The sequence below is a fragment of the Schistocerca nitens genome, chromosome 4 (genome assembly GCF_023898315.1).
Source record: "Schistocerca nitens isolate TAMUIC-IGC-003100 chromosome 4, iqSchNite1.1, whole genome shotgun sequence".
Classification (NCBI taxonomy): domain Eukaryota; kingdom Metazoa; phylum Arthropoda; class Insecta; order Orthoptera; family Acrididae; genus Schistocerca; species Schistocerca nitens.
The window spans coordinates 874,212,993-874,226,912 of record NC_064617.1 but is presented as its reverse complement, the minus strand read 5'-3'; the positions used below and the strand labels follow the sequence as shown (position 1 = coordinate 874,226,912).

Below are 13,920 nucleotides of genomic sequence, written 5' to 3'. Positions count from 1 at the left end.
ACTAGTATGGACAAGAAGAGAATAGAAGCTTTCGAAATGTGGTGCTACAGAAGAATGCTGAAGATAAGGTCGGTAGATCACGTAACTAATGAGGAGGTATTGAATAGGATTGGGGAGAAGAGAAGTTTGTGGCACAACTTGACTAGAAGAAGGGATCGGTTGTTAGGACATGTTTTGAGGCATCAAGGGATCACAAATTTAGCATTGGAGGGCAGCGTGGAGGGTAAAAATCGTAGAGGGAGACCAAGAGATGAATACACTAAGCAGATTCAGAAGGATGTAGGTTGCAGTAGGTACTGGGAGATGAAGAAGCTTGCACAGGATAGAGTAGCATGGAGAGCTGCATCAAACCAGTCTCAGTACTGAAGACCACAACAACAACAACACTACGGCTCTGCTAGATCGGTTCGAAACTTCACCAGCACACAGAACAAACATCAAATGTGAAGCACCAACAATGACGTTTGTCTATGTATGTCAATGGCTTTTTTTAAAAAAATGTGGGGCGTTGCTTATTGTACGACCCTTGTAAGACATTAACAACTCGGTTGAAATGAATGAAAGTGCAGCAGTATGTTGCCAGATGCCCCCAGTCGTGCACTGCAAGTCGGACGCCACACGGTGTGAGACTAGCATGACTACTGGGCCAAATGGGTTTGGCCCCACAACGCGAGACAGTTGAAGGAACGGGAAAAGACAGTGTGTGTGAATCAGCGAGCTGTTACAGTGCACTCTGGTGGTGGTGTTCTTTATTACAACACGGTCCGGAGGCAACATTTGGGTGACTTCCAACGGGGAAGAATCCTCGGAAAACTGGGATGAGGATGAAATGTGACCATTGTAGCCCAGGAGTTTGATATTGATCACAACATTGAAGTGCACGGAGAATGTTCTGAACCACATGCATCACAGCCCGAAGGAGAGTAGATAGTCGACTACAGCAGCAAGTGACCGCTACATTGTGCAACAGGGGTGCAATTGGAACCACATTTAAGAGGGCTGAAATGCACTCAACCTCACGCTTCACAGTGACATGACGAGTGCATAGGGGTGGTCTCTTCACCCGATGACCAGTACATTACGCTCTGCAGACACCCACATGTAGGCAGCACCGTTTGCAATGGTGTTTAGAGCGTAGAGACTAGACAACAGACGGCTGGGCTTGCATGCTCTCCTCAGTTAAGGGTAGATTCAGTCTGAGTAGTGACTCTGGACATACATTCATACAATGAGAGGTGGAAACACTCAACACATGCAGGGATATTATCGGGCATGATCGTTTGGTGGTCCAGGTGATACCTTGTGGGGAGGCAAACTGTTCCATGGGCGTACTGACTTCGAAATCTCTGAACAAGGTACACTCACCACTCATCTTCCTTGTGACACCTTCCCCATGCGCGTCTTTCAGGGGCCCATTCAACACTAAATTCATGTTTACGGATGGCAAAATCAAAATGGTTCAAATGGCTCTGAGCACTATGGGACTTCTGAGATCATCAGTCCCCTAGAACTTAGAACTACTTAAACCTAACTAACCTAAGGACATCATACACACCCATGACCGAGGCAGGATTCGAACCTGTGACCGTAGCGGTCGCACGGTTCCAGAATGTAGTGCCTAGAACCGCTCGGCCACCTCGGCCGGCTACGGTTGGCAGTATGTGACGATACTGACCCCTGTAGGTGGAGGAGCTCTCGGAACGAGAGGGTATTCGTCGGATGGACTGGCCTGCCATCACTCAGTGCACTGTTGTAGGAAAGGAATTTCATACCACAAGAACTCCTTTATACTGTGGCCGGCAGGGGAGCATGATGCAGAGCGTGAATCACCATCCTTGGTTGTCACACAACCTATTAAGAACCATGTACCGACTTTTGGATGTCCGGGAGCCATCACAAATCACAGTGACTTCAGTGTAATTATTGTCTTTGAATAAAAGTGTCATCTATGTTCGTCTCACTGTATATTTCTTTCAGTTAACTTATACAGTATGCTGTAGCAGTTATTTTAATGTATGGGTCAAGTTTGATTAATTGATTGGCGACTCCATGTTGTCTTGTGCACTACGACCAGATAACAGGTATACTTGAAAAAAGAGACAGCATTGGTCGTATATTTTTTACTATTGCAAAATCGATTTTCTGTCACTGAGTGACCATCTTCAGTGCTAGAAGTTAAAATTTTCACATTACGATCAGAGAGTACAACATAGAAAATCACAATTACATCTGCATATGAACATAACACTTTGTTAGAAACAAACCTATATTGTATAACTTAAATTGGGATGCACTGTTGTCACTAAGCTTACGGCAATCACATAGACTGAGGCCGCTGTTTACCTGCACTTGTTCAGCGGACCTCGGTGTGACGGGGCTTGACACGCCCTCTATGTGACATGTGTCACGTGAAGACATAGTATTATTGGTTTTGCGAATTATTAACACTAAATAACTCTTGTACTTTTGTGAATGGTGTAGTAATTCAAATTTAAAATGTACGTACAACACATAGCAGACGCAGGAGAATATCTAAAATACATTGGCATATTGTTTTTTATAAACTATAAAACATAAAATAGATCGATGATAAGTTGTTAGAGTGCAGAACATATAAAAAGCAAAAGATAATGCCAAAGAATAATAAATGAACAACATAAAAAGAGGCGCAACACAGGTCTTTCTTAAAAACGTAACACCCACCATCTGGCGTGGGAAGTCAAAAGTACAACGTTTGTAATTTATGTAACAAACGTTAATACCAAGGAGTCAATATATAAAAAAATAATAACGTTAATACCAAGGAGTCAAATATATATAAAAAAATTATCACAGTACGAAACTGCCGTTACTTAATAATTAAAATGCCGTACAAATGTAAGGTGCGAACAAGTAGTATACATCAATCATCGAGAAACCATCATGAGGAAGGACAAGTAATAGTGGCACTTATACCAAAATGTACATCGTACTTCAGAGAAATAAAACATAAACTACACTCCTGGAAATTGAAATAAGAACACCGTGAATTCATTGTCCCAGGAAGGGGAAACTGTATTGACACATTCCTGGGGTCAGATACATCACATGATCACACTGACAGAACCACAGGCACATAGACACAGGCAACAGAGCATGCACAATGTCGGCACTAGTACAGTGTATATCCACCTTTCGCAGCAATGCAGGCTGCTATTCTCCCATGGAGACGATCGTAGAGATGCTGGATGTAGTCCTGTGGAACGGCTTGCCATGCCATTTCCACCTGGCGCCTCAGTTGGACCAGCGTTCGTGCTGGACGTGCAGACCGCGTGAGACGACGCTTCATCCAGTCCCAAACATGCTCAATGGGGGACAGATCCGGAGATCATGCTGGCCAGGGTAGTTGACTTACACCTTCTAGAGCACGTTGGGTGGCACGGGATACATGCGGACGTGCATTGTCCTGTTGGAACAGCAAGTTCCCTTGCCGGTCTAGGAATGGTAGAGCGATGGGTTCGATGACGGTTTGGATGTACCGTGCACTATTCAGTGTCCCCTCGACGATCACCAGTGGTGTACGGCCAGTGTAGGAGATCGCTCCCCACACCATGATGCCGGGTGTTGGACCTGTGTGCCTCGGTCGTATGCAGTCCTGATTGTGGCGCTCACCTGCACGGCGCCAAACACGCATACGACCATCATTGGCACCAAGGCAGAAGCGACTCTCATCGCTGAAGACGACACGTCTCCATTCGTCCCTCCATTCACGCCTGTCGCGACACCACTGGAGGCGGGCTGCACGATGTTGGGGCGTGAGCGGAAGACGGCCTAACGGTGCGCGGGACCGTAGCCCAGCTTCATGGAGACGGTTGTGAATGGACCTCGCCGATACCCCAGGAGCAACAGTGTCCCTAATTTGCTGGGAAGTGGCGGTGCGGTCCCCTACGGCACTGCGTAGGATCCTACGGTCTTGGCGTGCATCCGTGCGTCGCTGCGGTCCGGTCCCAGGTCGACGGGCGCGTGCACCTTCCGCCGACCACTGGCGACAACATCGATGTACTGTGGAGACCTCACGCCCCACGTGTTGAGCAATTCGGCGGTACGTCCACCCGGCCTCCCGCATGCCCACTATACGCTCTCGCTCAAAGTCCGTCAACTGCACATACGGTTCACGTCCACGCTGTCGCGGCATGCTACCAGTGTTAAAGACTGCGATGGAGCTCCGTATGCCACGGCAAACTGGCTGACACTGACGGCGGCGGTGCACAAATGTTGCGCAGCTAGCGCCATTCGACGGCCAACACCGCGGTTCCTGGTGTGTCCGCTGTGCCGTGCGTGTGATCATTGCTTGTACAGCCCTCTCGCAGTGTCCGGAGCAAGTATGGTGGGTCTGACACACCGGTGTCAATGTGTTCTTTTTTCCATTTCCAGGAGTGTATATATATATATATATATATATATATATATATATATATATATATATATATATATATATATATATATATATATATGTTGTTGTTGTGGTCTTCAGTCCTGAGACTGGTTTGATGCAGCTCTCCATGTTACTCTATCCTGTGCAAGCTTCTTCATCTCCCAGTACCTACTGCAACCTACATCCTTCTGAATCTGCTTAGTGTATTCATCTCTTGGTCTCCCTCTACGATTTTTACCCTCCACGCTGCCCTCCAATGCTAAATTTGTGATCCCTTGATGCCTTAAAACATGTCCTACCAACCGATCCCTTCTTCTAGTCAAGTTGTGCCACAAACTCCTCTTCTCCCCAATCCTATTCAATACTTCCTCATTAGTTACGTGATCTACCCACCTTATCTTCAGCATTCTTCTGTAGCACCACATTTCGAAAGCTTCTATTCTCTTCTTGTCCAAACTGGTTATCGTCCATGTTTCACTTCCATACATGGCTACACTCCATACAAATATTTTTAGAAACGACTTCCTGACACATAAATCAATACTCGATGTTAACAAATTTCTCTTCTTCAGAAACGATTTCCTTGCCATTGCCAGTCTACATTTTATATCCTCTCTACTTCGACCATCATCAGTTATTTTACTCCCTAAATAGCAAAACTCCTTTACTACTTTAAGTGTCTCATTTCCTAATCTAATCCCCTCAGCATCACCCGATTTAATTTGACTACATTCCATTATCCTCGTTTTGCTTTTGTTGATATTCATCTTATATCCTCCTTTCAAGACACTGTCCATTCCGTTCAACTGCTCTTCCAAGCCCTTTGCTGTCTCTGACAGAATTACAATGTCATCGGCGAACCTCAAAGTTTTTACTTCTTCTCCATGAATTTTAATACCTACTCCGAATTTTTCTTTTGTTTCCTTTACTGCTTGCTCTATATACAGATTGAATAACATCGGGGAGAGGCTACAACCCTGTCTCACTCCTTTCCCAACCACTGCTTCCCTTTCATGCCCCTCGACTCTTATAACTGCCATCTGGTTTCTGTACAAATTGTAAATAGCCTTTCGCTCCCTGTATTTTACCCCTGCCACCTTCAGAATTTGAAAGAGAGTATTCCAGTTAACGTTGTCAAAAGCTTTCTCTAAGTCTACAAATGCTAGAAACGTAGGTTTGCCTTTTCTTAATCTTTCTTCTAAGATAAGTCGTAAGGTTAGTATTGCCTCTCGTGTTCCAACATTTCTACGGAATCCAAACTGATCTTCCCCGAGGTCCGCTTCTACCAGTTTTTCCATTCGTCTGTAAAGAATTCGCGTTAGTATTTTGCAGCTGTGACTTATTAAACTGATAGTTCGGTAATTTTCACATCTGTCAACACCTGCCTTCTTTGGGATTGGAATTATTATATTCTTCTTGAAGTCTGTGGGTATTTCGCCTGTCTCATACATCTTGCTCACCAGATGGTAGAGTTTTGTCATGACTGGCTCTCCCAAGGCCGTTTTGCATCACCCCAGTTGCCAGAACTCCTGAAGGTAGACGTTGACTGTGGATATTGTATCACAGACACAGACTCTTTGACTGTTCAGAGATGTCACTAAGCCCGCCAAAAGATGTAAACAACCGTGCATGAGCAGCGCTTATTAGACGGAGGGGGTCCGACAGCCGATCAGTTGCAGTCATTCCACCGGAAGGTGGTACACTGCTCGTGTTGTCTGTAGTTCAACCATGCCTAGATGGTCAATACCGCGGTTCCACCGCATCAGCATTGTTATGGCAGTGAGGGCTCTCGACAAGGGAAGTGTCCAGCCCTCTCAGAGTGACCAAAGTGATGTTGTTCAGACATGCAGGAGACACAGAGGGAGACGAACTGTCTATGACATGCCTCGCTCAGGCCGCCCATGGGCTGCTATTGCAGTGGATGACCGCTACCTACAGATTATGTCTCGGAGGAACCCTGACAGCAACGCCACCATGTTAAATAATGCTTTTCATCCAGCCGCAGGATGTCGTGTTACAACTCAAACTGTGCACAATAGGCTGCATAACGCGCAACTTCATTCCCGACGTCCATGGCGAGGTCCATCTTTTCAACCATGACACCATGCAATGCGGTACAGATGGGCCCAACAACATGCCGAATGGACCGCTCAGGATTGGCATCACGTTCTCTTCACCGATGAGTGCCGCATATGACTTCAACCAGACAATCGTTGCAGACATGTTTGGAGGCAACCTGGTCAGGCTGAAAGCCTTAGACACACTGTCCAGCGAGTGTAGCAAGGTGGAGGTTCCCTGCCGTTTCGGGTTGGTATTATGTGGGGCCGGCGTACGCCGCTGGTGATCATGGAAGGCGCTGTAATGGCTGTTCGATACTTGAATGCCATCCTCCGACCGATAGTGCAATCATATCGGCAGCAGAATATTGGCGAGGCGTTCGTCTTCATGGAGGACAATTCGCGCCCCTATCGTGCATAGCTTGTGAACGACTTCCTTCAGGATAACGACATCGCTCGACTAGAGTGGCCAGCATGTTCTTCAGACCCTGTCGAACATGCCTGCGATAGATTGAAAAGAGCTGTTTATGGACGACGTGACCCACCAAACAACCTGAGGGATCTACGCCGAAACGACATTGAGGAGTGGAGCAATCTAGATCAACAGTACCTTGATGAACTTGTGGATAGTATGCCACGACGAATACAGGCATTCATCAATGCAATGCTATTGTGTATTAGGGGTGCCGGAGTGTACTGCAATGTGGACCACCGCCTCTGAAGTTGTCGTTGTATGGTGGTACAACATGCAATCTGTAGGAAATGATGTTTATGTTAATCTTTATTGCAATTTTCTGTACAGGTTCCAGAACTCTCGGAACCGAGGTGATGCAAAACTTTTTTCGATTTGTGTATGTGCACACTGCCGGAAAAATAGTAACACCAAAAAATGTAGAGTAATGGAATTTCGGGAATACATTTGTCTAGCGAACATATTTAAGTCATTAACACTGCAAGAGCGCAGGTTAACGTATGCGCGAAATAACTCATTGCAAATGTGAAATGCCACTACATTAATAACCAGGGTATCCTCCAGAAGGTTGAAAAAAAGCATGCAAACGTGCATGCATTGTGTTATACACGTGCCAGTTGTCAGTTTGTAGGAGGGAGTTCCATGCCTGTTGCACTTGGTCTGTCAATATAGGGACGGTTAATGCTGGTTGTGGATGGAGCTGGAGCTGTCGTCCGCTGATGTCCGATATGTGCTCGATCAGAGATGGATCTGGTGATCGAGTAGGCCAAGGAAACATGTTGACACTCTGTAGAGCACGACAACAGCGGTATCTTAGTGAGCCTTATCCTGTTGGAAAACACCCCCTGGGATTCTGTTCGTGAATGCCAATACAAAAGGTCGAATCACCACACTGACGTACAAATTTGCAGTCAGCATTTGTGGGACGACCACAAGAGTGCTCCTGGTCTCTTACAAAATAAACCCAGGTGTAGGCCCAGTGTGTTGGATGCAGGTCCTCAACTGACAGTCATCACAGTCACTGGGGCAGAACCAGCTTTCATAAGAAAACACAACGGATCTCCATTCTGGCCTCCAATGAGCTCTCGCTTGACACCACTGAGGTGGCAAATGGCGATGGTTTGGTGTCAGTAGAATGCACGCTACAGGGCGTTTGGGTCTGGGCCGTCCTTGAAATAACCGGTTTTCTAACAGTATTGTATGCTGATGACATGACAATACTAAATAGTGAACAAAATATGGAACAGCTTGAGAGAAGAGCATACATATCTGCAAATATCACAGCTCGGTGGCTGTTGGGAAATGAACTGGTTATAAATCTAAAAAAGACTATGTATGCAGTGTTTAAAAACAAGGAAAAGGCTGTAGACATGGATTTAGAGGTTGGTGGAACAAGGCTGGAAGAAGTAGAATCTGCTAAATTCTTAGGTATTCTTGTGGATAATGAACTGAAATGGAAAAAAAACATATTAATAATGTCTGTAAGAAACTGAGCTCCGTCATATTCTTAATGATGCAGCTATCACAGTATTCAGACAAGAACCTTCTGTGTACAGTGTATTATGGACTTTTCAAACCATACTTACAGTATGGAGTGACTGTGTGGGGAAACTCAAACAAAAAAGAGACAAAGCGAGTGTTCACACTAAAAAAAAAAAAAAAGCAATTAGGACCATTTTAAGAAGAAAGACCTCTGAAACGTGCAGAAACTGTTTCAAGAAGTTAGGCCTCTTAACTTTTTCATCGTTGTATATATACAAAACAATAATGTACATAACAAAAGATAGTGAGGACTGGATTACAAATGCTACTGTACACACCCACAATACAAGAAGGAAGAATGAAGTATGGAGCATACTTCACCGACTGACAATGCTAGAAAAAGGACCCCAGTACTCTGGTATCAGACTACTAAGAAGTCTGCCTAAAACCCTGCAAGATAGTGTACTTGACAATGACTTTCCAAAGAAACGTAAAGACTATCTCATTGAAAAACAGTTTTACAGTGTTGCAGAATACTTATGCCATTAAATTTGTATATATTGTTATTCATTATCAGTGATGTAAAAATGTAAGCTAAAGGGTAGAAAAATAAGTGATAACGAATGTTACTACTTTGACATGTCCTATATTACAAGTACATTTACTGTATACAATGTAATCTTACAGGATCAAATAAAATTCAATTCAATTCAGTTCGTTGTGTCTCTGTGAGCTCGTGGTCTTGCGGTAGCGTTCCCAGGTTAGATTCCCGACGGGGTCAGGGATTTTTCCTACCTCGAGATGACTGGATGTTGTAGTGTCGTCTTCATCATCATCATTCATCCCCATTACGGTTGGAGGAAGGCAATGGCAAACCACCTCCACTAGGACCTTGCCTAATACAGCGGTGCGGGTCTCCCACATCGTCCCCTACGCTCCTCGGAGTATGGGACCTCATCATCATCATCATCGTGTCTCTGTGGTGACAAGTGCTCCTAAATTGCTACTGTAGCTGCAACACGATGCGCCAGAGCCATACACTGAACACAATGGTCTTCCCTCTCGGTAGTGCCATGCGGCTGCCTGGAGTCCGGTCTTCTTGCGACCATACATTCTCGTGGCCACCGCTGCCAGAAGTCATGTACAGTAGCTACATTCCTGCCAAGTCTTTTTGCAGTGTCACAGAAGGAACATCCAGCTTCTCGTAGCCGTATTACACGACTTCGTTCAAAGTCAGTGAGGTGTTAATAGTGGCGTCTTTCTAGCCTTAAAGGCATTGTTGACTAACATTAAGTCACCAGGTCCTGTCTCAAAGATAACTAACGCTCAGCCGCGTGGCATTACCCGAGCGGTCTAGGGCGCTGCTGTCATGGACTGTGCGGCTGATCCCAGCGGAGGTTCGAGTCCTCCCTCGGGCGTGGGTGTGTGTGTTTGTCCTTAGGGTAATTTAGGTTAAGTACTGTGTAAACTTAGGGACTGATGACCTTAGCACTTAAGTCCCTCAAGATTTCACACACATTTGAACATTTTTGAACTAACGCTCACGACTGTTACGGCGTGTGTTTGACGCAAATCTGATCCATACTGGCGCTACTAGCGTCATTCTTATGCGAAGTGTAAGTAGACATCATCTTACAGATACAGAAACTCGACCACCATCTTCCATTTGTGTCGCAGAACTCCTTCTTGTTGTTGGGCTGTACATAAAGAATGTTTAAACTAAACAATAGTCATTGGTAACTGATCAGTCACTGCTCTTACCAAAGGTTTCGTGCATAGTGGCCATGCCGTAATTTCCCAGTTACACTTGCGAATCTGTGTAGTTGCTCACCTTCTTGCGATGGTGTAGTACGTTTGTGCCAACGACCTTGCCGCAGTGGTAACACCGGTTCTCGTCAGATCACTAACCTTAAGCACTGTCGGGCTGGGCTAGAACTCGGACGGCTGACCATCCGGTCTGCCGAGCGCTGTCCGCAAGCGGGGTGCACTCAGCCATTGTGAGGCAAACTGAGGAGCTACTTGATTGAGAAGTAGCAGCTCCACTCTTGTAAACTGACATACTGACAGGAGAGCGGTGTGCTGACCACATGCCCCTCCGTATTCGCATCCAGTGAAGCCTGTGGGCTGAGGATGACATGGCGGCTGGTGATGACATGGCGGCTGGTCAGTACCTTTGGGCGATCCAAGGCCTGTTCCGACGGAGTTTAGTTTAGTTTAATAGTACACTTATAACTGGTTACAAACTCAATTGACGATTTTTCAGTTAAATGGGTAGTGCAGTGAAGGCAAATGAATAGAGTCCTTGAGATGGTAAGATTGGAGATGACGTCATAGGACCCGCTGACAAGTTCAAACCGAGTATACGGAGATCACTTCTCATCTGTAGTGCCTAGTTACGATGAACTTTCCTCACACCTTCGGTGTGTGACATTGGTCGGCTAGTCGATTCAGGGAGGGGACCAAATGGCGAGGTCGTCGGTCCCAGTGGATTAGGGAAGGATGGGAAAGCAAGTGAGCCGTATCCTTTCAAAGAAACCATCCCGGCATTTGGCACTAAGAACCTAGATCGGGATGTCGGGACACGTGTTCGAGCCGTCATCCTTCCGAATGGAGTCCAGTGTGTATGTGAAGCCTGTGGTGCTACACTGTGCAGTACAGAGACAGCGACTAGAATGCTCGAAGTGTGTAGGTCGGCAGGTGATAGTCGGCCGAAGTGGCTGCCCCTTAACTACACTACTGGCCATTAAAATTGCTACACCAAGAACAAATGCAGATGATAAACGGGTATTCATTGGACAAATATATTATAATAGAACTGACATGTGATTACATTTTCACGCAATTTGGATGCATTGATCCTGAGAGATCAGAGCCCAGAACAACCACCTCTGGCCGTAATAACGGCCTTGACACGCCTGGGCATTGAGTGAAACAGAGCTTGGATGGCGTGTGCAGGTACAGCTACCCATGCAGCTTTAACACGGTAGCACAGTTCATCAAGAGTAGTGACTGGCGTATTGTAATGAGCCAGTTGCCCGGCCACCATTGACCAGACGTTTTCAATTGGTGAGAGATCGGGAGAATGTGCTGGCCGGGGCAGCAGTGGAACGTTTTCTGTATCCAAAAAGGCCCGTACAGGACCTGCAACATGCGGTCGTGCAGTATCCTGCTGCAATGTAGGGTTGCGGAGGGATCGAATGAAGGGTAGAGCCACGGGTCGTAACACATCCGAAATGTAGCGTCCACTGTTCAAAGTGCCGTCAATGTGAACGAGAGGTGACCGAGACGTGTAACCAACAGCACCCAATACCATACCCCGGGTGATACGCCAGTATGGCGATGACGAATACCCGCTTCCAATGTGCGTTCACCGCGATGTCGCCAAACACGGATCCGACCATCATGATGCTGTAAACAGAACCTGGATTATTCAGAAAAAATGACTTTTTGCCATTCGTGCACCCAGGTTCGTCGTCGAGTACACCATCGCAGGCGCTCCCGTCTGTGATGCAGCGTCAAGGGTAACCGCAGCCGTGGTCTCCGAGCTGATAGTCCGTGCTGCTGCCAACGTCGTCGAACTGTTCGTGCAGATGGTTGTTGTCTTGCAAACGTCCACATCTGTTGACTCAGAGATCGAGAGGTGGCTGCACGATCAGTTACAGCCATGCGGATGCCTGTCATCTGGACTGCTAATGATACGAGGCCGTTGGGATCGAGCACGGCGTTCCGTATTACCCTCCTGAACCCACCGATTCCATATTGTGCTAACAGTCATTGGATCTCGACCAACGCGAGCAGCAATGTCGCGATACGATAAACCACAATCGCAATAGGGTACAATCAAAGTCGGAAATGTGATGGTACGCATTTCTCCTCCTTACACGAGGCATCACAACGACGTTTCACCAGGCAACGCCGGTCAACTGCTGTTTGTGTATGAGAAATCGGTTGGCAACTTTCCTCATGTCAGCACGTTGTAGGTTTCGCCACCGGCGCCAACCTCGTGTGAGTGCTCTGAAAAGCTAATCATTTGCATATCACAGCATTTTCTTCCTGACGGTTAAATTTCGCGTCTGTAGCACGTCATCTTCGTGGTGTAGCAATTGTAATGGCGAGTAGTGTAGCCGTGGGGGTGCAACCGCAGAGCTCACAGGGGCGCGGCGTTATCTGGCGCGAGCCGCGTGTACTCACTGTATACGGTGGACTGGGCGGTGGTGCCGCCGAGGTCGCCCTGGGCGCGCCTGCGGAAGGAGCCGGTGTACAGGCCGTAGCTGATGTCTCCCTGCAGGCCGAACTGGGCGTCCGGCGGCAGGAGCTCCGCGGTGAGCCAGGCCCCTGTGGAGAAGGCGGCCACCACCAGCGCCGTGGCGGCGCACGCCAGCCAGAACGTCGCGAACACGTACAGCCGCTTCGTCGTCGCCATGCCGCCGATGCTCTGCTGCTGCTGCTAGCGGGCCGGGCGCTCTGCGCGGGAAACAGGACACTGCAGTGTTGTTGTTGTGGTCTTCAGTCCAGAGACTGGTTTGATGCAGCTCTCCATGCTACTCTATCCTGTGCAAGCTTCTTCATCTCCCAGTACCTACTGCAACCTACATCCTTCTGAATCTGCTTAGTGTACTCATCTCTAGGTCTCCCTCTACGATTTTTACCCTCCACGCTGCCCTCCAGTACTAAATGTGTGATCCCTTGATGCCTCAGAACGTGTCCTGCCAACCGATTCCTTCTTCTAGTCAAGTTGTGACACAAACTCCTCTTCTCCCCAATTCTATTCAATACCTCCTCATTAGTTATATGATCTACCCATCTAATCTTCAGCATTCTTCTGTAGCACCACATTTCGAAAGCTTCTATTCCCTTCTTATCTAAACTATTTATCGTCCACGTTTCACTTCCATACATGGCTACACTCTATACAAATACTTTCAGAAACGACTTCCTGACACTTGAATCTATACTCGATGTTAACAAATCTCTCTTCTTCAGAAACGCTTTCCTTGCCATTGCCAGTCTACATTTTATATCTCCTCTACTCCGACCATCCTCAGATATTTTGCTCCCCAAATAGCAAAACTCCTTTACTACTTTAAGCGTCTCATTTCCTAATCAAATACCCTCAGCATCACTCGATTTAATTCCACTACATTCCATTATACTCGTTTTGCTTTTGTTGATGTTCATCTTATATCCTCCTTTCAAGACACTGTCCATTCCGTTCAACTGCTCTTCCAAGTCCTTTGCTGTCTCTAACAGAATTACAATGTCATCTGCGAACCTCAAAGTTTTTATTTCTTCTCCATGGATTTTAATTCCTACTCCGAATTATTCTTTTGTTTCCTTTACTGCTTGCTCAGTATACAGATTGAATAACATCGGGGACAGGCTACAACCCTGTCTCACTCCCTTCCCAACCGCTGCTTCCCTTTCAGGCCCCTCCACTCTTATAACTGCCATCTGGTGTCTGTTCAAATTGTAAATAACCTTTCGCTCCCTGTATT

At 46.6% G+C, this 13,920-nt stretch overlaps 1 protein-coding gene across 1 annotated transcript in view; it reads right to left on the bottom strand.

Moving 5' to 3' along the window:
• Positions 1–13,920, bottom strand: part of LOC126252734 (uncharacterized) — a 152,277-nt gene that overhangs the window by 62,015 nt on the left and 76,342 nt on the right. The window contains exon 2 of the mRNA XM_049953636.1: positions 12,617–12,889. Coding sequence (XP_049809593.1) covers positions 12,617–12,848 — 232 coding nt within the window. The 5' untranslated portion in view covers positions 12,849–12,889. The remainder of the gene's footprint in view (positions 1–12,616; positions 12,890–13,920) is intronic.